Here is a 25,292-nt window from a genome sequence, read left to right on the forward strand (position 1 = left end):
TGTGACGTTGTTCTTCCACACATGTTCTGGATCTCAGAATTATATGAATCTTCGTTGTTTTGTTTTTTTTCTAATGTTTTGTGAAACTCTCCCTTGACCTTTTTGTGATTAAGAGGTCAAGGCAGAGCAACAATGGAGGTGAAAGAAAGTGTCATAAAATAGAAAAATTCAGCCTCAAACGTGTTCATTTGTCTCAAAGCTGGTAGGAGATGGTGTTGAGCAGATCTAAACAGACTAGATCGGCATAAAACACTGGCTGGTTTTCTTTCTGGCTGATGTAGATCAAACAAATCTTAAGGTAAGGCCCACTTACAAGCTTTTTTCTGTGAGCTTTTAACTGTCTCACTGCCTTGTCTGTTGCCTTGACCCCAAAATGGGGTTGAAAGTTAAAAAAAGAAGAAAGAAAGCTGGTAAGTGGATCTTGAGTTGACTTTGTTGTTAAATGTTTTCTGAGGTCAAGACAGAGTCTTCACACTGTCAGTTTCACAATCTCTCAGTTCAACTCCTCCACATGAAGTGATGATACTGTTTGTCAGCTTCTGAAGTTTGTGTCTGGCAAGAAAAAGAAAGTGAATTATTTCATATATTTGCAGCAGTTTTTCTGTCTGAACGTTTCTGATGTGATCCTGAAAGGTGTAACGTTTCGTCTCGTATCTACTGGAACTCAGACCAGGGTTAGTAGTTTATATTGAGGTCATTTCATGAGGAGAGGCTGCTTCCTACTTGAGCGCACACACACACAAAACAAGACATTTTTGGTGCAATGTCGCTGTGACGGACACGATCGGTAGGAGGTTTCAGCGTGAGCCTTGAACAGGTCTGTTAGGGTTTCAGTGTCGTAAAACTTGCTGTGCTACTGAATGTGCAATAGGGCAATAATTTAATCATGTATTCATAATGCATGCATGTACATGGCAGTGGGATAGTGTGTATCAGTTTGTCAGTATTGCTGTCCAACACAGATCTTCCCTACTTCTCTTAGAAGGTCTGAATGTCAGCAAATGCTCCCTCCCTTTGCTCAGCCTCACTGTTTTAGTTGTTATTAATCTCATATCATTGATTAGCCAGAGTTAAATCTCCACTGTACTGTTTTACTCTAGTGCTCCGGTCATATCTGATGTTATTTCTCCAGAGAGGAGGTTGGAAAGAAGGGATTCGTATTCAGGTGTTCGAATGAGGCTGTGACGGCTTAAAGTGCTTGTTTTCGTGTTCAGTTCAGACTAAACAGTTTTTTTCTTAGTTTTTTCAAAGATCTTCGCAAGTTTGTTCTGAAATTCCCCTTTGTTTAAGTCTTATCTTTATAAAGAATCATTTTGTAAACATGCTTTTACGTCGAGATTACTGCGTTAACCATGTGTTTTCTGGAACTTTGATCTTTTTTATCTTAACGGAAAAATGTCTATTCTGAGTAACTGGCAAACACTGGTGCAATATATTGTTGCTTTCTGGTGAAAACTGTGCATCTCCAATCCTGATAAGATACACTGAAGGAATAAGTGTTCCTTCATGGATTTAAAAGAGTTTCATACTTACGAAAAAAAAAGAAAACTTAATGGATTATATGAAAAACGATCTTATAGTATTAAAAAAAAGTAGACATTTTTGAGATATGGAACAGTGACGATATAAATCTCTTATCTTAAAACTCAATGATAACCACAGCTTATGTTTGAAAAGGCCTTATTAGTACAAGTTATATGCTCAAATGTGCCTTGTTGATGGGGCAGCATCTTCATCCTTCATCAGTAGAAATAAATCACAGGATGATGGGAAAACTCGGAATCATTAAAGCAGTGATGAATATTTTCCTTTTGGCTGTGATGAGATGTGTATACAAGATTTGCATTTCACACAGCTGGATATTGAGCTGGAGAACATGTTTCATCCAGTAGTGTGTTTGGTAAAATAAAAAAAATAATCCTAAAAAAAGAGAGAGATTAACATATTGGTAAAAACAAAACAAAACCCTTATTTCTCAATTGAGATGCCAAAGGAGTTCAACAGAGGATGAAAAAAACACAATTGACCATTTTAACATCAGTTTGCCTACTGTATGTTTTTTGTTTGTTTGTTTTTTTAAACAGTTATAGCAACTTATCCTTAATGGTTGCTTGGTAACAGGTCCTAGCTAAGAAACAGTCTGGTACCACACTGAAAACTGAACTTGTTATTTCAGTGGTTGTATCAGTTTTCTCATTCTGCCACGAAGCAAGCAGCATACAGTAATGTTGCATTCAAAGCTGCAGTGATTAACTGATTGATTGATTGATTGATTGATTGATTGATTGATTGATTGATTGATTGATTGATTGATTGGTTGATCCATTTCTTGGACATTTCACAGACTAAGCAACTAGACAGTTGGGAAAAAATAACCATTAGATTAACTAATAATATGGGAAAAAAAGTGTTAGTTAACAGCCCTGTTTGCTTTAATGTGCAGAAGTTGAGTTTGTTCTTTGATTTACCTAATGTTGGGTCATTCATCTTTGAGTGTAACACATCAAATGTACAGTGTTGCAGAGTCAGCAGAGCTCTTTACTATAAGTGGAGCCTAATTTGCTGCTGTTTTTTTTTTTTTTTTACTTTGATCGTGTCTGCTTGGACGTGTGATGGTGTGTAATATAATTTATGTGTGCGTGTGTGTGTGTGGTTCACTGTGCTGAACCCTCTTTGTATTTCTGGAGGCCTATCAATGAATCAGAGCAGCTTCCTCTAATCTCTTCTTCACATCTACAAATAACAGAATTTATATCCTTTGCTACCCAAGAGAACATTATAATTGAAGGACAGTGTATTTATTAGCAATTTTGTACTGTAAAGTCACGTATCATGATATTGATACTCCTAACAAACCCCCTGAGGGAAACACACAGTCATGCTCAGACACCAAGTTACCTGCTGATTGCTGCTCACTCTCGCTCAGTGTTATTTAAAATCCCAGAGAGCAGATGGTTTCGAAGTTGCTACCTCCCTCCCCTGCATCCTCTTGTTGAGTAGCTGCTGCTGCAGGATGCGCTCAGACTGACATTCAGGCTAACACAGCCTCACACATATTTCATAAATATGAAGCAGTTTCCACTACTCACTTCCTGTCTATTATCTGCTCAGTGAAGAAGGAGAAGCAAATGTCTGATTTTTATTCAAGGAAAGAGGGAAGATTTTTTACCTCTCCCTACACGGTTGCTGACTGTGGATAAATAACTGTCTTTATTTAAAACCAGCTCATTAGATATGATCTGAAAGGCAGAAATGGTCCAGTCAGCACTTCTCCATAAAATACCAGTTGCTTCCTTTTTCCTCTGCTGTATGTGCACTCCTACAGCACAGAGTGGTAGATTTTTTTTCTAAATATAAATATATATATATTTTACATTTCAAAAAATGTCTGCTTTTTTTGGGGGGTGTGGAAGAAATGTATTTCACTTGAAGTAGCCATTCCTGTTCATGTCGATAAGTCAGGGGGGAAATGTTGAGGAAAGAAAATGGTTTTCAAAGTGTGGACCCTCCTCTCTGCTTCACCAGTCCATTTTCTCTTTCCTCTGGTCCGGCGGTTATGTAGCATGTACCCGAATCCCTCTGGAAGGACTCGCTGTATTTTCTGTCAACATCTATTTTCTGCCCTTTCTGCCTTCTTTGGAATGTCATCAACATGCTGACTTTGTAATAAAGGAATTCTTTGACTTTTGAACATATTTTTTGGTCAGTGTGGGGTTTTTTTTAAAGGTTTATTAGTGTATTAATGTTCAGTCCATAGTCATATTTATCTACATCTACATGTATAAGAGAGGTTTGTTTGCACTTGTTCTGCATTTATTTATTTATTTATTTGGTTTAATGAGGTATACGAATTTTACGAATACGAATTTTCTTTGGCAGTATGAAACATAAAATCCCGGCGCAACATTTGGCCTTTAATTTTGGTTAAAAAAAAAGAAATGTTTTTTTTCATTAAAAATCTTTTATTGCAGATTGAAGACAAAGCTGATAGAAATCTGGAACAAAAAAATCATCTTAAAGAAATATGTTCACATTGATACACAACCAAAAACACACTGTTACATATATTTAAGGCACTTATTTTAATATAATTTGTCGGAAAGCATCAATAACACCAGAAAGTTGCTCCCAGGATGGTAATCAAACCATCAAAAGCTTGAAAGACGAGAGAGGAATGTAACGTCTGTTTCACACAGGGTAGATTTTTTCTTTTTTGGACTGATGGAGGATGTTGGCAGTGGAAATGTAATAACAGACCAAAGTACAAGCAGCACAAAAAAGTAATGAGTGAATTTCATGACATAATGAAGGGGCTGCCACAGTTTACAGATGCTTTTCCCATAATAAGCCCATTCATGCACATTAGTGACACCCTTAATTTGACCAAGCAGATAGCACAGGAAAACATCTCATTGGGTCCCTCAGCTCATCCCATTTTGAGGGGAAATATTAAGGTCAAGTGTACGTGCGGCTTTGTCTCCCTGATGTACATAAATAGATATAAATTGTGCTTAGTTGTGACAGAGTGCCAAGCAGAGAGATAATGTGTTTCCAATTCCTTTTGGGTGACTCTGTAAATTCAGTAATCTTAGTGGAGCTCGAAAACTTAACTAGAAACAGACCTGGTCAATCTTTTAATCTGCACTGGCACTTTAATTCCCAGTTTAAATGGGTTAAACATAATCTGGATGCTTGGAATGTGCTTCTTAGAGCTTTGGTCCCTTTTTCCCCACTACTACAACATACTGTATATTCTGGCCCTCAGCTCCCAGTGTGCAACCGACGCTCCAAGGCAAACTCCTTACATGTGGAAATGCGCTCGGCAAAAGCAGGCGAATGGCAAAACGCATTAATTCAACGCTTTGTAATTCACACTGATGTGAGGTGTGTGACACGGGGAGGCCGAGAGCTGAGGTGTTTGCACAAATGAATTGAACTAAAATGGAGTTATAGTTGAAAACACAGCAGCAAATCCATTTTTGGTCTGTAATAAAACTCTTCAAGCTCCCCCCTCCCCCAAACCCTATGGAAGACAGTGGCGATGTTTGGACAGGGGGGACGGCTCAGTCCGAGTCTTCATCATCCAAATACTCTTCTGCGTTGCTGTGTGTGCGCGTGACACCTGTGTCGATAGAGAAATTAACAGTCAGTGACATGAATATTTTATATTTATCTCCTCATTTCTGCAACACCTACTATCTCCTGGATTAAAATTAATTGCATCTTTAGCATGTTTTTTAGTTGTTTTGCATTAAATACTCTTATACAAGATATGAATGAGCCTTGTGGATGTTATGATTATATTCCAGCTATACACCCATTGCTCCTTATCTCCTAAACCTCATTCCTCTTTTCCCACTTGGACCTGCTCTGAACCCCACCCCTGATTACATCCAATGCCCCTATTTCATACTATTTATTTACATAGGAGACAAGAATAAGTTATGGATATGCAATCATCAGGGCCGTTGCTAGGAATTCTGGGCCCCCTTAAAGAATACTAAAGTGGGCCCCTATGCCCTAACATTTCCAGTTTTATTTCTTAGACTACGTATGTATTATCATTTTTTATTTAGCCTACTTTGTTTTGCATGAGTATTAGTCAGGATCTTAAGCAGAATAAATCAGTCATACAAAACTACTGGGGTTTTTTGTGGGCCCCACTGGGCGCTGGGCCCCTAGAATTATCATCACCTTTCTCCCCTATACAACGGCCCTGGCAATCATATAACTGAGCAGCTGTTGCCAGGCCGTGGCGATCAATAACTGTTCAGTACTTTAATAAGCTCTGCCTAATGACTTAAATGAGAATATTTACAAAGGATTATGTTTAATGGTGTGTCCTCCTATGTGGTTTTTGCATGGCAGAAATATTATGATCTATTTCTAATGATCTTTCTTGGATACAAACCTTTCACTGTGTGCAGTCTTAGGTCGACTGGATTATACCAGCCGTTGTTAAATGTTTCTGTTCAGATTTCACTGGTTGAAACCACTGAAAATAATCAGTAGTGAACGTAACACACAGTGAGCACATCAAATTCAGAACTGGGTTTGAGTTAGTAACTCTGCTGAGGCTGTGGTGCTGATCTCTGTGTGAACTGTGCACATATGAGACTCTGGCCTCAGATGAAAAAAAAAAAGCATATTAATCCGTTCCCTTTAAGAGTGTGTGGCCTGACTGAGTGATACTGTGTGTGTGCCTGAGTGCTGCGAGGCTGCCCCCGAGTGGCAGCTCCACTTACTGCTTCCCTGCTTCCTCTTGAGAAGTGAAGCACACTGGGCGTTGGTGGCCATCTCCAGAGCCAGCTTATTCTCATTGTTCCTGACGTCTGTCCTCGCATCTGAAACAAACATTTTCACCCCCACCCCAAAAAATAGAAACTAAATGGAGGAAGACATGAATAACCCTGATACAAAAGATAAAACTGTGCATGTGACGCCACACACAAAATGTGGTTATTGTTTCCTCGCTCTAGAATCACACAATCTCGTTGAAAGATGGATTAAAAAAAACAAATCCTTCTGGGGCTTTGTCTCTGTGTTTTTCCAGCTCTGTTTTGACATGGATCCAAATTAAGAGGATGGCCTGGTGGGCACATTTCTTTTTATAAAACAACAACAGCAACAACAAAAAATAGCAGACATGGCTCGATACTCACTCTTGTTCAGCAACATTTCCACAATGTCAGAATAACCCTTCCAGGCAGCAGCGTGCAGAGGGGTGTCACCAAGTTTATTCTATAAAAACACATCATCATCATCATCATCACTGCCAAACACCATAACAATCAAAGTTCAACTAAGATGAATGATCACATCCTACAGCTATATAGATGTATTATTATTATTATTTATTTTTCAAAGTATACTGGGGGGCTTTTATGCCCTCAAGTGATAGGATATCAATCAGAGAGATCAGAGAGACTATCCTATCAAGCTGGGGATTTGAACTGGGGCCAGCAGCTCACTGTTCAACCCAGTGAGCTATATGACGCCCCTATATAGATTTATTTTGATGAAGTTTGCTTTATATCCTCACAAAGGCGCATCGGCACAACACTTCATTAACCACCGACCTGCCGTATTTCTACGCGCAAGTTCACCTACCGAGTCCCGCTTTTTGATTCACTCAGCCAACCCTTCAGCTGCTGCGTAACACAATAATAATACGCTCAGTTCTTTTAGTTTTCACACGATCCCACATCAGAAATGGACACTGAATTGTGTCAAGGCGGCAGAGTGTTGCCTGGGCCCTTTCTGGGTGGGGTTTGCATGTTCTCCCTGTTCCTGCACGGGTTCCCTCTGGGTTTTCCTACTTCCTCCCACAGTGCAAACACAAGCACGCTTGGTTGATTGATGACTTTAAATTTCCCCGTAAGAGTGAATGTGAGTGTGTGAGCATTTTTCATCTCTATGAGCATTTTCCTGTCTCCATGTGTGATAAACTGGTGACTTGTCCCAGGGTGAACTAACTCTGCCCCCTATGTCAGCTGGGATTGGCTCCAGCCCCCTGCAACCTTGCACGGATAAGCGGTGGAGTCAGTGGATGGATGGATGGATGGATGAATTGTTTTGGTGTGGGTTCTTTAAAAAATGTGTTATGCGTCTCACATCTCAACACTGTACTCCTTACAGAAAGCGAAACTGTCGGGGAAATCCATGTTTACAGTTTTTTCACCCATCAGTGAAGTTTTAAAACTCGTCTCACCTGTTGGTTGAGCTCCACGTTGGCCTGGCCAAGTAACAGCTCCACCACATCTGAAATAGGAAAAAAAAAAAAGAGAAGTTCAGTGATGGAGCAAATACGTAATGTATCACTAGTATCACTTTACAAGCATGCAGGAACATTGAAAGGGCACAGGAGAACAGGAACACAGATCAAGTTCCTGTTTTTATGTTCTTCACCTCTGTTGTAAAACAAATGCCTTTGCGTCACAATTTAAGCTTCAAGTCTCCGGTGGAACAGCATGGGACTCCAACAAATTAGATAAATCAGTATTGCCAGTCTGAAAATACAGTGTGTTTCTTAAGAGAAGCTGCCATCTTGTGCCCCTAATAATTGTATACACCCAAAGATGATTACCTTTATGTCCCCCATGGCATCCCCAGTAGAGGGCAGTGTTTCCTGCCTTATCCAGCCCGTTAATGCCAACCTTGTTCTCCACACATTCCCTCAGCCAGCTCAGATTTCCTGTTGAGGACAAACAAATGTGTGAATATAGACGTAAAGCACTTGCAGAGCTGAATGGAGAGGGTAACTTATTATGTAAGGGTTGTTTTTGTCTGAGATTAAAGGGAAATGTTACACAGAAAAACAGACTTTAACAGAAGTACGTTTAATAATAAGAAATAGCAGAACAGTATTGTATGTATGCACAAATGTGTGGATAGGTACTGCACCTCGTTTAGCCGCTTCATGCATTGGGTTGTCGATGGACTCTGCCTGCTCAGCCACTACAAAACACACAAACAAGAACATTAGTGCATTGTCTCAAATTAAAATTCCATTGAAACGTGGCTGGTCTATGTTTTCTACTCACCATAGTTACTTGGAATTAGTCCTGTTCTTCCCCTGCATGTCCCCTTCCACCAATTAGTGTCACTCTGAGGATAACAGTTATGCAGGCATGTTACTGTAGGTTTTTCCACCAAAGCAAAAATAATCACAGCAACAAATGAGTAGAGACAAAGTGGACAAAGCAGAGTGAAAGCTGAACAAAAATGCAAAGAAAAGAGTGAAATGAGATAAAAATGGAAGAAATGACTTAAAGTGGACAGTGGAAAATAGAAGACAGCAAAAAGGAGATGTGAAAAAGAGTCCAAGAGGAAAAGGAGGAATTCAGAGTCAAACTGAACAGGACAGGAGGACAAGACGGTGGCTGTATGTCGGAGGTTTTACTCACTGTGTCAGAGATGTAGAGGATGTCTCCTTCTTCAAAGTACAGCTCGTCTGGCTGAAAAATAAACAACAACATCAGCTGAAACTGTCATGACTGCTACATTTTAATGTGCTTTAACACTTCATTGTTAATGAAGCCACATTTAAGTTTATTTCTATTACTATATACAGAGTGTGATGCACAGCAGCTGAACTCTCTGTGTGGTAAGAATAACAGGAAAATGGAATATGGGTTAAAGGAAAAAACCCAACCCACACTATTTGTCACTTCCGAGGACATAGGAGAGGAATTAATGATCATGTTTGTTGGGTGTATCATATTTATTTGCAGCTGCATTCAAATGATTTCCTCTCGAGCTGAAACAACAGAAAATGAATCGCCTACTACTCTTTTTTTTGTACATCATTTTCAATGATTGTTGAAAATGTGCATTTTTGCAAGGAGGATGATCATAAAGCACTAAAATATGTGACTTATTTACTCTAAATCACTGTTATTAAAGCTCCTCTTCTGTCACTGTAGCTTTTGGGTCATTTTGTTGGATGGATTTCTCCAGGGCAATTTCCTTTTTTATGAATATTTTATTAAATATTAACAACAAACCACATTCATTTTTTTTGTGTGTGTGTGTTTTTTTTTAAAATACATATGTGGTCTTAATAAACATAGAAAAATAAATAATGTAAGTTCAATGTAAACTGAATTGTTCTTATGTCGGACTCTACAAGTACTATTGCATAATTACAATTATCAATTATTTTATGTACTGTATGTCAAATTATTCAATCATGAATTTAACTTTATGGGACTCAGTTTATGGTCTTCAACACTTAAATAGTAGAAAGACAAACAAAAATCTCTCTTACCGTTCTGGGGTCAAAGGTGAACAAAGCTCTGAACACCTTGACTTGGCCTTGTGAAGAGAGAAAAAAAACATATTGTGCATTAGATACAAGATTTGTAGACAACTTGTGCATAACTTGTTGCATGAGTAGGAGAGCTACAGAGGGTACATTGTACTGACAACCGTCACAGTGGGGTAAGAGAAGACTTCAGCTTTAATGTGGTAAATTCCTCTGAGACACGTGTGAGACGTTACTTCACTCAAATGCAACATGTAACAACTCTCCTGCAGCCCACAGCGATTCTTTCCTTTCCTTTTTTTCTTTCTTTAGCATGCAGAGCAGCAGGGACAAAAACACAGAGCTGGTCATTGTGTGTGTGTGTGTGCTGCCCTGGGGTATCTATCTGCCCTCGGGGTCTGTGATGGCTCACAGTCGGGCCTGGCAGTGGCTCTGCTGCTGGAATGCTACCAGAGTGGTTGTGGCCTTAGCTGACGGTCGAACTAGGTCACACAGAGACCTTCAACAGGGTTTAAAGAAACAGTGACATGCACAAAAACCATATCATAGAGCAAATCTCATTCAGTGCAAGTTCCAAGTAACGTCATCCTCCTGGTTTGCATCTCATTTGTAGATGATCATCATTCAGTGCTTCAGTCTATTGACTTCCCTTTTACCAGTGGATCTGGTTGCACATGCTTTTATCGGATATGTCAATATTATGCCTTCAAACATTCACACGTCAAACACACATGTATACAGTCATTGTATCTGGTTTAATTTTCTGTCTTTCATCTTTTTTAATTAAAATAACTAAATCAGGGCAGGAGGCAAAGGCTGCATCAACTACATGCAAACGCATACTTCATTAAAAAAAAAGCCTGTTAGATTATGTTTTCTATATATATACTATTCCATCAGTTGCATAACTTCTTTATGCAACTTTCTTTATCTGTGTTGAATCTATTATATACACAGCAACCAACCAATAGCCAGAGCCAGAATTCAAACAAGCTGTAATAAAAAGACATTGATGAATCATAACACGCTTCCCTCTAGACTGAAACTGGTGCATTTACAGTAAATGTTGAATAAGTTGTGACCCCGTGTGCTGATTGCTTTAGCCAACTGGCCTACATGTCAGACATTTGTACCACCTCCCTGCCGTTACTCAGAGTTCCTATTTAGCTGACACACTGTGTCAGTGTCTCAGAGTGAGAGAGAGCTGGAGCCGCTGCACAGGCACAGCTCTGTTCCACGCAGCGAGCTCGTCTCCTCTGCAGGCCCGGTCATGTCGCTTAAAACACACAAAAGCCTGTGCTGACTGGCTCAGATTCCCTCTGCATTTTAAAGCCCCAGGCAGGCACACACACACACACGGATTTACTCTGGGTTAAAAAAGAAGAAGAAAAGAAAAAAGCTACTCTTAGTGTGAGCAAAACATATTCAGGAGATTTTATATGGTTGTGTTTTGGTTTCATTTTTGTGTTTGATTATTTTCCATCTGTGTCGTCTTAATGCAAGATCAATCCCAAGAAATGACAAAGTAATTGACTGATTAATTATTCATTACAGCTCCGAATCTTTGCAGAGAAATAACGTTTTCAGGAAGGGGCCAAGACAGATTCATTCAAAAGACCTCATCATCATCGACGTCATCAACGACATGGAGGCTTGAAGCAGTGACGGCACTACAGACTCTGAACCACCACATGCAGCATATCTGTGTATAATCCACTGTAAACGGCTCACGATCCAGTAAAAGTCATGTGACAGGTTGGGTGTGAAAGTCACGACCCTAACCCCCTAACCTATCAGGGTATCCGTGGTCAAAATGTAAAGGGTTAGTTTAAGGTGAGACATTAATTTAATATTGTAAAGGATGATCTTTTTAATTTCAGTTTCACAATCAAGAAAAAAAGAGAGAAGGGCCTGATGGAAAGGTTTGGGTATCCTGCATGGTCTGTAGTAGCAGATTCTTTGGAAAGTGTCATCTTGCACTTTTTAAAGCAAGATAAGAGTGTTTCACTTCTTGTTTAGAAAACTTTTTCCCATTCCTCACTGCAGTGCAAACAACTTCTAGTTCTGTAAGATTCTTGGGCTGTCTTGTGTGCACATGCTCTCTGAGGTCTGTCCAGGGATGTTCAGGTTGGAGGACACACCTGAACACCTTCAGCTTTGTTTGTCTAGAGGTGGATTTGACTGTGGATTTTGAGCTGTGTTAAGAGAATCATTATCCTGCTGCTATGCAAGTCGCCCTCTTTTAATCCTCAATGTTACAAATAGATATTGTTCCCTGCAGTTTTCTGACACTGGGTTTGGTGGTGGGGGTCACAGGGAAGGTTTTCTTCTCATGACTCTCTCATGAAGGTCACACATTTGTGCAGCAGCTGCAGAGCAGTAGAGTGCATCGCCACTCAGAGAGTCCTCTAAAACCTCCCTGGAGATTTAGATCCAAACCTGACCCCCACCTTTTCTGTTAATTCCTTTATTAGGGCTACATTACAAAATGAGAAAAGTACTCCCTGAGGACACTTCTCCTTCACCATCTCCTTACAGCCTTCTCCTGCTTTTAATGTTAGTGGCTGCTTAGAGAGGCCCACAGCTACTGATAGTTGGGAGAAGGTTTGAGGAATTAGATTGTTTATGAATCCTGTCCTAATGTGGATTGTGAACAAGCCCCAACAAGCTGGTTCAGGTGAGAGATCCTGGAGCTCAAATCTGTAAAAGGTGTCCAAACTTTTGGATGGTGTTCGCTTCAATTGTTCAGTTGCTTCATCTTTAACTCAGATCAGTTCATCTCCAACCGACTTCACCACTCACAGTTACAGAAATGTGTGATCACAGGTGCCCAAAAAACATTTGCATGTCACTGTAGATGAGTCCTTAGACACTCAGGTAACCTACACCTGCATTCTGGGGTTGGTTCTGTGGCTTTCATCCTTGCAACTCTTGTGTCTCCATGTGTGAAATACCACGTAGATATAATGTTACATCAGAGGCAGCGACTCCACCGAATACAGACTGGTCGTCCTGTCACAAAAGAGACAAGCTCACCAGCTGTCACCACCAGGTGAGGCGTTGACCTGGATGTGACTCATGAATAATTATTATAGACATCATGAATGACAATGCCAGGTCCACCCTCTCCCAGCGTTGTTTTTGGTGTTATCACAACAAGCAGGTAACACACACACATAGTTGTGTACTGACATGTGCCTGCTTGATTTAAAAGCACCCGTCTAATCTTTATATAGACATATAGGCCTAGGCCTACAGATCCTGCACGGCACGCTTTGTCATGGTGTGCACACAGCTTTTAGAGGCAGGGTTAGATGGGTCATGGTTTTCTTTTTTCTTTTTCTTTTTTTAGGTCTGCATGTATAAACCCTTAAGTGTGGAGTTCCTTTACCTTCTACATCAGTTTTCCCTCACTGCAAAAACTGTAGGCTACAGTTCCCGCTGCCCTAAAAAAAATGATGCTGCCATCAAGCAGGAGATACAGGACTCTTAAATCAAGGACAAACAGACTAAGAAACAGTTTTTACCCAAAAGCCACTGCTGCCCTGAATGCTGCTTAAACCAATGTGCAATATGTAAGCTGGGCTACTGAATGCTGCAGATGGAGCTGTGAAATGGTTACAAGATGGTTGTTGGTGCATATGTGTGTGATTTATTATTTTGTGTAGACTTTTTAATCTATCATTTATTATTTGTTGTATTTATTCTTTCTGCACCAATGGGATTGCAACCAATTTTGTTGTTTTTGGTGAGCAATAGACTGTTGCTTCATTTCAGGGAGGGGAAACCAGAAGAGCAGCAACAGAGGTCTGAGCTTGCAGGAAATTAAGGCTGAAGTCATTGACCATGCAAGAGACTCATCATCACCTCTTCACCCATGACCTAAAGCCACGGAGAGCAGCTGAGTTGTTAGAGCGCTCTCCGTGCATGAGTGATGGAAATAGGGAAGTCACAGAGGCCTGCTGCTCAGAGCTGGATCCCCCTGTCAAACAGCTCCTTCAGACCTGCTACTAACTAATAATGGAAACTCCTGGTGCTCCCGAACTCGTGTGTTTTCTTTCCACTCTCGGATACAAGTTTCCCTCCAAACAAATGACATGAAAGCAGCCGTTTTTAACTCAAGGGCTCCCCGCCCGCCCACGGAGCTCGCACCGCCGACAAGGTGTGTTGTCCTCGTTAACACACACACACAGACGCGGAGCCAAAGTTTGGGCTGAATTTAAACAACACTCTCCATAATGTCGGTCTTACCTGGCTTGGCCGGTTTGGGAGGAGGCTTCGACATTTGCGGGAACTGGAAATAAAACAAGAAGAAACGCGCTGTGTGTTACTTCAGGGAGAAACGACGCTGCAGTCAAACTATCACCGCTGCTGCCAATGAGGAAGTTCACAGAGGCGGCGGAAAAGTTGTGTTGCGCATGCGCAAAATCTAACCTGCCGCGGACATGCTATCTATCTATCTATCTATCTATCTATCTATCTATCTATCTATCTATCTATCTATCTATCTATCTATCTATCTATCTATCTATCTATCTATCTATCAAAAGTTGTAGGCTACAATAATTTTATAGAAAACTATTACTCTCTCTCTCTCTCTCTCTCACACACACACACACACACACACACACACACACACACACACACACACACACACACACACACACACACACACCACCATATATGTATGTTTGTTTTTAAATTGGTTTATTCGTTAGTGTTATAATTGATTTTCTACAAGTTGTAGCTATATGATAGTCTGTAGCTTATTTTATTTATTCAATTCTTTATCTAGGCCTATCTATTTTTATTAAGAATATAACTACATTTTGAAATATTATACGATACATAAGTACCTATTTAAAATGTTTTGTTTATTTTTTGTTAACAGGCTGCAAGGTGTGTTCCAGTTTAGTAGATTAGTTTTCATTCCATTCAAATGTTCAAATAATTTCTAAGACCAAATCATTAGTTTATTCTGTTGCGATTCAGTTATCGGATGTGTTGCTTTGTTTTTAATACAACGACGGACTTTGTTTTAAGAATGTATCTTCTCGTTTACATCACATTTTGGTTTTTGTCCTCTTTTTTCTCAATGGGCAGGTCACGAGTGACGTAACTGCTCCTCTAGCGAATCACAAGCGTCCTATAGCGGAACAGAGAGGGAGAGAGGGGGGCAGAGGGTAAAGACCACAGAAGTTGCAGGACAGGACACGCTGTTAACCTTACAGTACTGTAAAGTCAGTCGCAAATTGTGTATTAATTTGCTGTTGCACGTTTTATGTATGGGAGTGTCTGCAGTGAGAGCCACAACACGTCGAGATGAAGACACTAGTTGTAGGAGTAGGCGGGTAAGTAAGTTGGGAGGATTGTTTACATTGAATGTGTTGCCATGTTGTCACCCATCACTCTTTAGCTAACCTGAAGGAGATGCTTTTTGTTACACAGCTCCCTCTCAAACATGTCCTCTATTCTTCCCCTTGATTCAGTCTGTCTCAATTCCAAGTTTGCATGCACGTTTGCATATTTGTTTCACTCCATGAGGTATTTTTTTTTTTACAATATAATACAAATAACTCTGGGTTTTAAATCATTGCTTTGCATGTAACCCTTGTGTGGCCAGTTGGAGATTCTCAAATACTTTCGTTGTTTAGTGTCTAAACAGGAAACACAGGACACAGAAAGGCACGAGAAGATGCGTTCGCCTAGTTTTATTGAATTACATGTTAATTCAGGCAAACTACATGCTGTCTGTGGGTCAGCAGGGACTGCACTGGATCAATACAGCATGTGACAGCCATGTGGCAGCCAAGCCTGATAAGAGCTGGTTACTCTTCAGAGATAAAGTCACTGTAGTCCAGAGAGTCAGAGGGAGGACTCACATTGTTCAGATAAAGAGAGATCACCTAGGATGTTTGAATCATTTTTGTTATAGTAGAAGTGGCACATTCAACTGAAATAAATACCAATAAATAAATAAAAAATATATAAACAGGTGTGTGGGAAATGCTCTGCACCAATCACATATAATATCTACATTAAGAAGTTAAACCTTATAGAAATGCAATGAATAAACAATGCGCCATTAGCTCCAAAAAGACACGTCTAGTGTTAACTGACACTTTATGAGTGTGTCCCATGGAATAACTATTTAAATGTTGTTTAAAATGTATAATAATTACTGCAGCTGATGTGTAGTTTGTTTTTCACTCAGTATGACCAATGGAGGAAAATCTACTCTGTCTCGTAGTCTGCACCAGCTGATTCCCAACAGCTGCCTCATTGCACAGGATTCATACTTTAAGGTAAATTGCTTAAATCATGTAATTGCTTTTAGACGTACAGGTCATTTGAGAGCTGAAGTGCTGCTTCTTTTCTGCAGGATGACTCTGTGGTACCAGTGGACAGCAACGGGTTTAAGCAATATGACAGTGAGGACAAAAATAATTGTTCATTATTCAATTTGAGGTCACAAAAGTCACGAAAAAAAGATTTGAGCATGTGCCAATCCAATCGAAATGCTGACATAAAGAAAAACTAAAAGTAGCAAACTAGATATTATAGATTCCCAGAAGTCTGGTTAAAGAATGAGAGCATCTAAATCTCATTGCGTTCTGTTTAAGTGCTCGATGCTCTGCATATGGACAAGATGATGAGGGAGGTCGACCTGTGGCAAAGAGATCCTGAGTCGTTCCTCAGGCAACGAGACCTGAACCCAGATCTTACAACGTCGACAGTCAATACGAGGGTGTTTGTGCTAATCGTGGAAGGATTCCTCATTTTCAACTACAGGTAAGATCTGATAAAGTTATCGTGTTTATTTCAGTCATTAAGTTTGGCTCCTAAATTTGAATTTTTTCTTTTTTTTAAGTAGGATTAAGAAAAACTTAGCAACATGCTACCAATTTTAGAGAAAATGCAATGTGAAACTGTGTTTACTGTACACAATAAATAATTACTGGAAATTACAAATGGACTGACTATGAATAAATGTGGGTATTGGCAAGCAAATAATTCAACATTCAAAAAAAATATTTTGTGTATAGACCTAATTATTTTGCCTTAGATAATGAAGTGCATCATTTCTGACTGGGGGCCTGAACCCTCTAAATGCTTTTGTGTGTTTTACCTTTCCAGACCTCTGAATGAGCTCTTTGACAAAAGATACTTCATGGAAATACCTTATGATGTCTGCAAAACAAGACGAAGGTGTCAGCTTATATAATTTAGTATCTATCTTCTAACCTGTCATTTTGTTGCTCTGTTGAACCTAAAACAGGAATAGAAGTTTGCCTCTTCATGTTTTACCTCTTTTGCTGTCTTTCATTGACAGTTCAAGGGTTTATACGCCTCCTGATCCTCCAGGCTACTTTGATGGACACGTGTGGCCAATGTACCTGAAAAACAGGCGAGAGATGGAGGACACGGTGTCTGGAATAAGTGAGTGTCCAGTCAAAGATGCTACGAGTTTACTTTTCATGGCATCTTGCTACAAAACTATAACAAAACTTCCATCACTGTAGAAGTTGTGATAAAAGTCAAATAATAATAAATCACATTTACATTGTCTGTGTCTGTTTTCTTTAGTGTTTCTGGATGGACTAAAGCCAAAAGAAGAGCTGCTTGCTGCTGTGTGTGAAGATATTTATGAGAAAATAGAAAAACTCATGGGTACGTTGCAGTAATGCTGGAATATGAATGTCCACCATATTGTCCTTAAAGGACAATATGGTGAACATCCACAGAACACTAATGTAGCATGTAATTTTCCTGTAGCTTCAATAGTCAATTATGGCTGAAACAATCAAGACCTTGAATTCATACTGAAGCCACTGAAGCAATGTGCAAACAATATAAAGCATTTAATAGTCAAGTTAGAAAACAAATCAAACAATTTTCTACCAATTTGATGTTTTCTTTGTCGGTTGTGAAAGATTTGGAAATCAAAAGAATGAATATTAATGTGATTATGTCCTCAAGACCATTTGTTATCTAAGTCTAAAAGATGATTATTATTAATAATTCATTTGATTTGGTGTGTTTTTTTTATTCCAGAGAAAGACTGAAAAAGTTACACTAAGACGGAGATGGAGACTGCTAACAACTGTAGATGTCAGGATCGTTCCTCTTTTGGACCAAAGAGGATCAAAACAAGTGCATAGTTGGACCTTTGTAAATACATGTATGGTAGCGTCTATGTGATGTCTACAACCACTTGTTTATAAGAGCATAGACACTAATGAGAGTGATAATGACGTTTATAATAATGAGGCAGCCAGAATCAGCATGAACCTTATGTCTAATTAATGTTCAGTGCTCTAAAGTTGACACTAAGTTTCTGTGACATAATAAATGAATAAAACACAGCACATACAGTGGATGGATGTTACTGTATGTCTTATGATAGCTCATCTCTCAGTGCATTGTCTTCTGCATTGTTTTTGTTATATAATGCAAGGGGGATTTAGATATGTCTTTTTCTAATCATTAAAGGGACAAAGAGGAGTTTGTATTTGGTTATAAAAAAGTTTCATATTAATGTGGATGAATCTATGCTACCCACACTTGTTAATGGGTCCATTTTCGATAAATATATCGTTTTGTCTTTATCATTATTTTGTTATTATTATTAGTGGTGGAAACGGTGGGTGAGCCACCCAGCATTTCCTACTTTCGGTTTCGCGGACGGCGGACACTGCCCGACGGGTCATGGGAATAACACCGCAGAATCGCCATTTATGGTCGGAACTACGACGGTATCTGATCGTCTTCAAACCTCCGACTTTCATTCTTGATCAATGAAAACATTCTTGGCAGATGTTTTCACTTTTGTCCATCTTGCGCCGGTCCAAGAATTTCAACGTGCACGCGGAGGCTCATGGGAAATGTAGTGTGAAAACACTTCTATTTCCAAAACTCCTCATGTCCAAAGTTGGGTACTCAAATAGGGCTAAAGGGAGGTGAATGTTGCATATTATTTCTCAAAAACGTGGGTTTAAGACCCCTTCAATATCTGAAACAGATATAAATACCAGGTGATGGATCCTTTAATATACATACTGTATACTGTATATAATTCTATGTAACCAAATATATAAACTGGATAATTGGTAAAGACTCTCTGACTCATACTTGAATATTACAGATATCAAACAATGATTATTGTTGCTGCTGTGATTGCTTTGGTTTGTGCTTTACAAGACTTTCATTAAAGCAGCTGCCTGTTGCCTTACAGTATAGCTAATGTATCGCTGTGATGTGAATTTGTCTCCACCCGATGGCTCAACGTGACACAGTAGAGACAGACTTTTTGCTGTTCTCTGTGATCTGAATACCAAGTTTGATCTTGGTTTGATTATTCAACCAATGAGATGTGGTGTTTTTGCTAATTGAATGCAACAAAACTTAATTTAAGAATATGTACAATATAAAAAATACATAAAACCTCTTGATATGTTGATACAAATTGCTTATCATAATCACCAGATTGACAAACCCAACTCACATGCAATTGACCTGGGCCCCTGAGGTTCTGTAAACCTGCAAATCATCATCAAGAATGGAGGCTCAAATAAAAGCCACACATTGAGATTTTAACTTGGGTAAAAGAGCAAAAGTAGGTAACATCTACATATAAAGTAACAAACTCCTTCCGGATAGTGATCTGAATCAGCAAAGTATCGAGTGACTAAGTTTGAAAACTATGCAGTTTAGTGCGAGGACCTGAAAATAACCACTGCACTGTTAGTCCACTAATGAATCTTGACTTAAGAAAACACCAGAGCACATTGGACTACGTCATCCACCTGCAGAGACAGACTGGTCTTTGTGACCTCCGATAATCAAAATATTATCAAATCATTTTTTTCTGAAAGGTCATATTTTATTTATCATGCTCATTTTAGCTCATTGGGCTATTAGCTAATTCTGACTATCAACATTTATCATGAACAAATGAGCGAGTAATTGTACCCTCTTTGAAAGACAACAAACAATTTAATAACATTTAATGATATTTATATACTTAACTCAGTGTCCATATTTAGCCTTTAATCACACTCTTCTACACACGTTACCCCCATTACCCAATATGCAGAAACTTCATGTATTACAGTAATTGCATTGCTTTTAGTATTCTAAATAAGGATGCACACATGACGCTATCCATAAATAAAGCAGATTGTCAAAACTGTCAACATCATTGGTGAGAAATCTTGGAGTGATAACCTCAATGTTTCAGGAATCAGGAGAGCAGACAGGAGCTTAGAGTCTGCATGTGCATGTGAATTGAAACTATGTTCATTTTAACTCTGAAACGTATACTGTATGTCAGCAATTTTGATCCAAATCTGTCATATGACCCGTTATTACAGATCCTGTAATGCAATCTGTTTCGCCTTTATTGCAACACCCATTTCTAAATCCATAAAGCTGCTGTGTTTCCTGCACATTAAATGATCAGAAATTTGCCAAAAAATCCAAACTGTCAGCAGAATATTTATGTTTACCTCAGCAGTGAACTTGCCTAACTGGTATATACTACAGTACTGGAGGCATCACATGTAAATCAGGACATTCCTCACTTCCTTCTACTGACTATATCCTCTTCCATCGAAACATATAAGTCTGCTGTAGCTTCTTTCGTAAACACTGCTCTCTAACAACCTCACAGGTTCATTTTGCTGAATGAAGCTTGGATCGATCAGTGGAGACTGAAGTGGAAACATGGCCAACGTGGCATTTTCAGCAGTTGCGTGTTTATTTTTTGCCTGTTGCAGCAGAGCTATGCCGACTACACTCAGGCAGGAGGCTGTGAATGACAGACCTGTGATTGGTAAGTGAAATATGCAAATAGGACTGAATGTTGTAAAGAAGTTTAGGAGATAAAAACATAGAGCAGATGACACTTGTGGAGGCTTGTGTGTATTCACAGTTGTGTTTTTGTCCTTCAGGGATTTTGACTCAACTAGTTTCAGATGATGTCATGAAACCATTCGGCAGAACCTACATACCTGCCTCCTATGTGAAATACATCGAGTCTGGCGGCAGCAGAGTGATGCCCATCAGGTGGGTCGAGTCCTATCAAAACTTGGGCATGTTTTGCAGAAATTTACCATTACCGTTAATATGAATTTAGCTTTATTTTCCGTGTGCGGGAACTTCATAAGTCTGCACAGTCATGACATACACATAAATACATCAGATTGGATTTATATTAGTCTCTTTAAAGGAGAAGCATGACCGTGTGAAGCCACAAATCACATAGCTGTTGCTGGAAGGTCACTGTGGGAAAAGAAGAAGTACATTTTCTGACACCTGGATTCCTGTCATGTGGATGTTTGTGCTGTCAAAACATGTGAAATGACATTGTTTCTTTCTTTTGTTTGCAGGTTGACTCTCACCACTGCTGAATATGAAAATATCTTCAAGAAGATAAATGGGTGAGTCACAGCATGTGATGACAAATGTTTTGTGAAGTTTAAATTTCCAGGAGAAATTACATGAATATCATGTATTTTATATTTTATAATATATCATATATGTATTGTACATAAATACAAACTGCATTTTGTCCCTCGCTTCACTGCTCTCACTGGGATGTCTCCTCAGCCTGATCTTCATCGGTGGAGCTGTAGATTTGGAGACATCAGATTATGCCAGGGTGGCGAAGATTTTTTACAAACTTGCTCAGATGGTTTGTTCTGCCTTGTTTTAATATCTATGTGTCTTTTTAAAATAATTCATTACTGTATGTTGAATTATTTAAGACAATTTTCAACCAGCATTATTAGCATAATTATAACTAATTTTGTATTCTAATGTTTTGCTGGGAAAATGTTTATACATGAACTGCACTAAGGTCTCAAACAACTGACAGCAATGCATGTGATATCATTATTCCCTCAGTAATTTAATACTTTGGAAGGTATCAGTCTATTCACTGAGGACTGGAATGGAAATGTTATATGGAGGAAATGCCTCTGGAAATCAATGGCGGCTTATAAACTCAACACACCTAATCTAATGAACAGAAACAACAGAGCCTTGTCTTTATTTTCCTAGTAAGTAATTAGCACCAAGTTCACAAAGTTCTTTCCAGAAGATTTCCAAGGAAATTATGAGGGCCTGTAAAAATGAATGTTATTACCACCATTTAAAGGAACATTGTTAAAAGGAGTTGCCACAGTTTTGGTGTTGCTCTATTGTTTCAGACACTTTAGAGTATCATTGTGTGTTTTCCAGGCCAATGATGCGGGGGACTTCTTCCCTATCTGGGGGACGTGCATGGGTCTGCAGCTGCTGACTGTCCTGGTGGCCGGGGAAAATCTGCTGTCAAACACCTTAGCTGAGAACATAGCGTTGCCTCTCAACCTAACGAAAGGTTGGATCTTACTGCAGTACTGTTTATGTCTTAATCTGTGCGTTTTTTAATGAATCACATTTTCACATTTAGATTTAATTTTCTGGTAACCTGCATGTACTGGATTATACCACTTAGTGTCAGTAGAGTCAAGTTACCAATCAGAGGGTGTTTCCAGCCTGGAAGTCAGACTCTGCTACTATCACCACATCATTTATGTATATGTATCTTTTCTGCTTGATGAAACCTTATCATTTAAGGTAGGTTTTTTTTTTTAATAAACTGTCCTTTTCTCTCTTCAATGCCCCTCCTCTTTCCCCTGCAGAGGCCCACACCAGTAGGATGTTTCAGAGTTTCCCAGACGAGCTGATGAAGGCTGTGACCCAAGAACCTCTAACTGGCAATTTCCACCACTATGGCCTTACAGTAGAGGTATAGAGTAAATCCCTTTGGTGTCATTGTACTGTACAGTATTTCACTTCCCTTGTTTGGGTTTTGCCTTATTTTTGTGCTGAGAAATGAAATTAGAGACCCACAGTGTGGTTTAAACATGGGAAATGTGTTTTCTGAGGTTAGTCAGGATCAAAACTTTTGGCTCTGTCGACTGTACAAATATAAATGTGTCATGTGTACATGTGCCATCTCCAAACACAGTATTTATTCAGCATAACTGCTTACTATATGGTTAATAAAGGCTGGGTTTATATCCCTGCCCTGCAGGTTCACAGTGCAGCAATTGGTTTATGTTAATCTGATTAAATATGTCCTTTATGTTTTAAATATTGCATATTCGTAAATAAATCTGTATTAAATCAGATTATTACACAGCAAATCTGGCTGGGGCCATTCAGTATTATAGCACAGGAAAAAACTGTACACAGAGAGATAAAGGTATGGGGTGTGTATTCTTTTCCTGGGGCTCCCTAACAAATTTATCTCCTCATGTGGTTTAGGTAAAATAGATAAGAGTACAGCAAAATGTCACAGCATCAAAAGAAAGCACAAACGATAATCTTCGAAATCTAGAATAGTACATGTATGCAGTATAATGTTGAAAGGTAACACATGAATAGTCAAGTCTAATAAGTCAAATGTTGTTACAGACCTTCCAGGAAAGTGAGAAGCTGCATAATTTCTTCTCCATCTTGTCCACAAACGTTGCAGAAAATGACGTCCACTTTGTCTCAACCATAGAAGGTTACAAGACTATATACAATTTTCATCATTGCTTTGTAACAGATTTGCAAGAGGAATAATAAATATGTTGTTTTTGTTTCTTCCTTCACATCAGGTAAGAGATATCCCTTCTATGGAGTGCAGTGGCACCCGGAGGTGAATCGTTTCCAGTGGGACAAAAAGCTGAACTTTCCTCACTCTGCTCACGCTGTTCAGTTATCATCTCTGCTGGCTGAGTTTTTTGTCAATGAAGGTATGATTATAAACACACATTACATCATTAGGAATGAACTAATGTTGCATGATAAGATTATACATACAGTATCGGAAGCTATAAATTGGCTGCTCTCCCCCTTAATATCTCTTGTGTCAGTTTTTAAGCCACTGGAATAGCTACATATACTGTAAACAGTTACATGTTAATTTAATGTAAAAACATTTTCAGAATTGAATTTCCATTGCGGTTACAATATCACACAATCTATATTTATGTTACATTGAAAATTACTCAACTCATTATTTTATCCATGATACCGAGCCGAGCACTGACAGGTGTTGAAAAGATATGATATGTTAAGTAACTGTAAACATGTTATAGTAAATGAACTTGGACAGGTGTTGGCAGATGTATAAACTCATGCATATTTATCTTAACCAAAATAACATATCATATTAAGTATGGCTGGGCACAAATCCAGGGGCCCACCATGGCATTGGGTTCTTAGAAAAATAAAATGTGATTATAGACAGCCCAACAGCACACTGGTTGCTTTATACAGATTGTGTATGTGGGTTTAGGAGGAGAAAGGATAGTTGTTTAAACAGAGTTATTACAGTGAGACAGTAGGACACAGTAAGGCTGTCTTGACTTTCTACAACATCATCCTGGAAAAAGGAATATTACAACTTTGTTTATTTTAGGGTTTGTCTCTTTTGGAGATTGAATTAACTCAATTAGACTAATCACAAATATTATATTGATATTACCTTTGGTGTAATACTGCATTCAGACAATGAGAAGGATTTCTTTATGGAAATAGATTATATTTATATGATCAGTTACATCAATGTGATACAGTACCTTGATTTAAGAAAGAAAGAAAGTCATTAACATATGGTTTTTGTACTGTATCTGTTAACTGACTTTCTAGGATAGCTATGCAGAACATAGTGATATTACAACACAAGGGACTGGGGGAGGTTTTAATTTGGTCACCTCTTCTACAGTATATCCTCAGAAATGTACCCTTTGAGATCTATTCTTTATTGTTCTATTCATGTGCGTCTCACCTCTGCCTTGTTCAGGACGAAGAAGTTTACATCAGTTTGACGATCCTGAGGAAGAGACCTCGTCGCTCATTTACAGCTACACGCCCATATATGCTGGAAACTTCACTGGATACGAGCAGGTCTATTTCTTCTGAGATCCTCTGTGGCTGATTTTGTATTTCATCCTGTGCATGGACAAAACAACACTTCATTTTCATATTTTACTTCATTGTACAACAAAGCACTTGAGCTCAGAACTGCACACACACACACACACGCACAGTCTCCTGGTTTTAATCACATCTAGGCCTCAAAACCAACATTTGATTTCAGCCATGTGTGCACTGACTCAGCCTGCATTTTTATTACTGAGGAGTTTCTGCACCAGTTTTTTTTTTTTTTTTAAACTCATTTTAGTTAAATGTGACTACTTTTAGGCCAATAAAGAAATAAAAGATTTGACAAAACAGTCCCTTTTGTTTTGCCATCTTTCTCAGCACATTGAGTTTCTCCAGTTATTGTGTTTAAAACTTCACTTTAAGAACTTCTCTTCTGTTCTGGCTTGAAATTTAAAACCACTATGACCTCTTATGACCTCTCAGGAATAAACCATCAATCTCAATTAAAGGTTTCATTAACTTATTGCTTTCCATATAGATTCTTTCCTCTGGCGCTGTAAAGACAACTTTGAATGGGCATCTAAACTTTTATTTAGGGAAA

General features: G+C 38.9%; 3 protein-coding genes across 5 annotated transcripts; 2 read left to right on the top strand and 1 right to left on the bottom strand.

Annotated features, from left to right (window-relative positions):
• Positions 1-3,941: 3,941 nt before the first annotated feature.
• ostf1 (osteoclast stimulating factor 1) lies at positions 3,942-14,166 on the bottom strand. Its single transcript, XM_085786431.1, has 10 exons — positions 14,018-14,166; positions 9,770-9,816; positions 8,907-8,957; positions 8,544-8,607; positions 8,404-8,457; positions 8,087-8,194; positions 7,712-7,761; positions 6,663-6,741; positions 6,246-6,344; positions 3,942-5,122 (listed from the first exon to the last, which is right to left on the bottom strand). The coding sequence occupies exons 1-10, from the start codon at positions 14,049-14,051 to the stop codon at positions 5,064-5,066; spliced, it is 645 nt and encodes a 214-aa protein (XP_085642557.1). The 5' UTR covers positions 14,052-14,166; the 3' UTR covers positions 3,942-5,063.
• Positions 14,167-14,935: 769 nt separating this feature from the next.
• Positions 14,936-18,470, top strand: nmrk1 (nicotinamide riboside kinase 1). Of its 2 annotated transcripts, XM_085788152.1 has the most exons (8): positions 14,936-15,117; positions 15,981-16,071; positions 16,149-16,197; positions 16,390-16,558; positions 16,904-16,975; positions 17,100-17,206; positions 17,354-17,437; positions 17,822-18,470. In XM_085788152.1, exons 1-8 carry the CDS (start codon positions 15,089-15,091, stop codon positions 17,830-17,832), a joined length of 612 nt encoding a protein of 203 aa, XP_085644278.1. In that variant the 5' UTR covers positions 14,936-15,088; the 3' UTR covers positions 17,833-18,470. The 2 variants fall into 2 exon arrangements, with proteins under 2 accessions (XP_085644278.1, XP_085644277.1); XM_085788151.1 differs by lacking the exon at positions 17,822-18,470 and having other exon boundaries at positions 14,937-15,117; positions 17,354-17,467.
• Positions 18,471-20,364: 1,894 nt separating this feature from the next.
• LOC146981330 (gamma-glutamyl hydrolase) lies at positions 20,365-25,032 on the top strand. Of its 2 annotated transcripts, XM_085786433.1 has the most exons (10): positions 20,365-20,600; positions 20,719-20,833; positions 21,157-21,207; positions 21,377-21,461; positions 22,010-22,148; positions 22,453-22,559; positions 23,231-23,324; positions 23,419-23,556; positions 24,609-24,759; positions 24,828-25,032. In XM_085786433.1, the coding sequence occupies exons 1-9, from the start codon at positions 20,492-20,494 to the stop codon at positions 24,725-24,727; spliced, it is 957 nt and encodes a 318-aa protein (XP_085642559.1). In that variant the 5' UTR covers positions 20,365-20,491; the 3' UTR covers positions 24,728-24,759; positions 24,828-25,032. The 2 variants fall into 2 exon arrangements, with proteins under 2 accessions (XP_085642559.1, XP_085642558.1); XM_085786432.1 differs by having other exon boundaries at positions 24,609-24,878.
• The last annotated feature ends 260 nt before the right edge of the window (positions 25,033-25,292 follow it).

The sequence above is a fragment of the Trachurus japonicus genome, chromosome 9, assembly GCF_045865225.1.
Source record: "Trachurus japonicus isolate A0001 chromosome 9, Traja_1.0".
Classification (NCBI taxonomy): domain Eukaryota; kingdom Metazoa; phylum Chordata; class Actinopteri; order Carangiformes; family Carangidae; genus Trachurus; species Trachurus japonicus.

What these genes read in the sequence shown, in the direction of transcription:
- ostf1 (XM_085786431.1), bottom strand. Translation starts at nt 14,051, where the DNA reads ATGTCGAAGCCTCCTCCCAAACCGGCCAAGCCAG. An exon ending in ATGCCATGGGGGACATAAAG is followed by an intron (nt 7,762 to 8,086) that starts GTAATCATCTTT and finishes TTCCTATTTCAG; the next exon opens with ATGTGGTGGAGCTGTTACTT. An exon ending in GGAAATGTTGCTGAACAAGA is followed by an intron (nt 6,345 to 6,662) that starts GTGAGTATCGAG and finishes TGTTTGTTTCAG; the next exon opens with ATGCGAGGACAGACGTCAGG.
- nmrk1 (XM_085788151.1), top strand. Translation starts at nt 15,089, where the DNA reads ATGAAGACACTAGTTGTAGGAGTAGGCGG. An exon ending in CACAGGATTCATACTTTAAG is followed by an intron (nt 16,072 to 16,148) that starts GTAAATTGCTTA and finishes TCTTTTCTGCAG; the next exon opens with GATGACTCTGTGGTACCAGT. An exon ending in GTCTGCAAAACAAGACGAAG is followed by an intron (nt 16,976 to 17,099) that starts GTGTCAGCTTAT and finishes TTTCATTGACAG; the next exon opens with TTCAAGGGTTTATACGCCTC.
- LOC146981330 (XM_085786433.1), top strand. Translation starts at nt 20,492, where the DNA reads ATGGCCAACGTGGCATTTTCAGCAGTTGCGTGTTTATTTTTTGCCTGT. An exon ending in TTTACAAACTTGCTCAGATG is followed by an intron (nt 21,462 to 22,009) that starts GTTTGTTCTGCC and finishes TGTGTTTTCCAG; the next exon opens with GCCAATGATGCGGGGGACTT. An exon ending in TGAGTTTTTTGTCAATGAAG is followed by an intron (nt 23,557 to 24,608) that starts GTATGATTATAA and finishes TGCCTTGTTCAG; the next exon opens with GACGAAGAAGTTTACATCAG.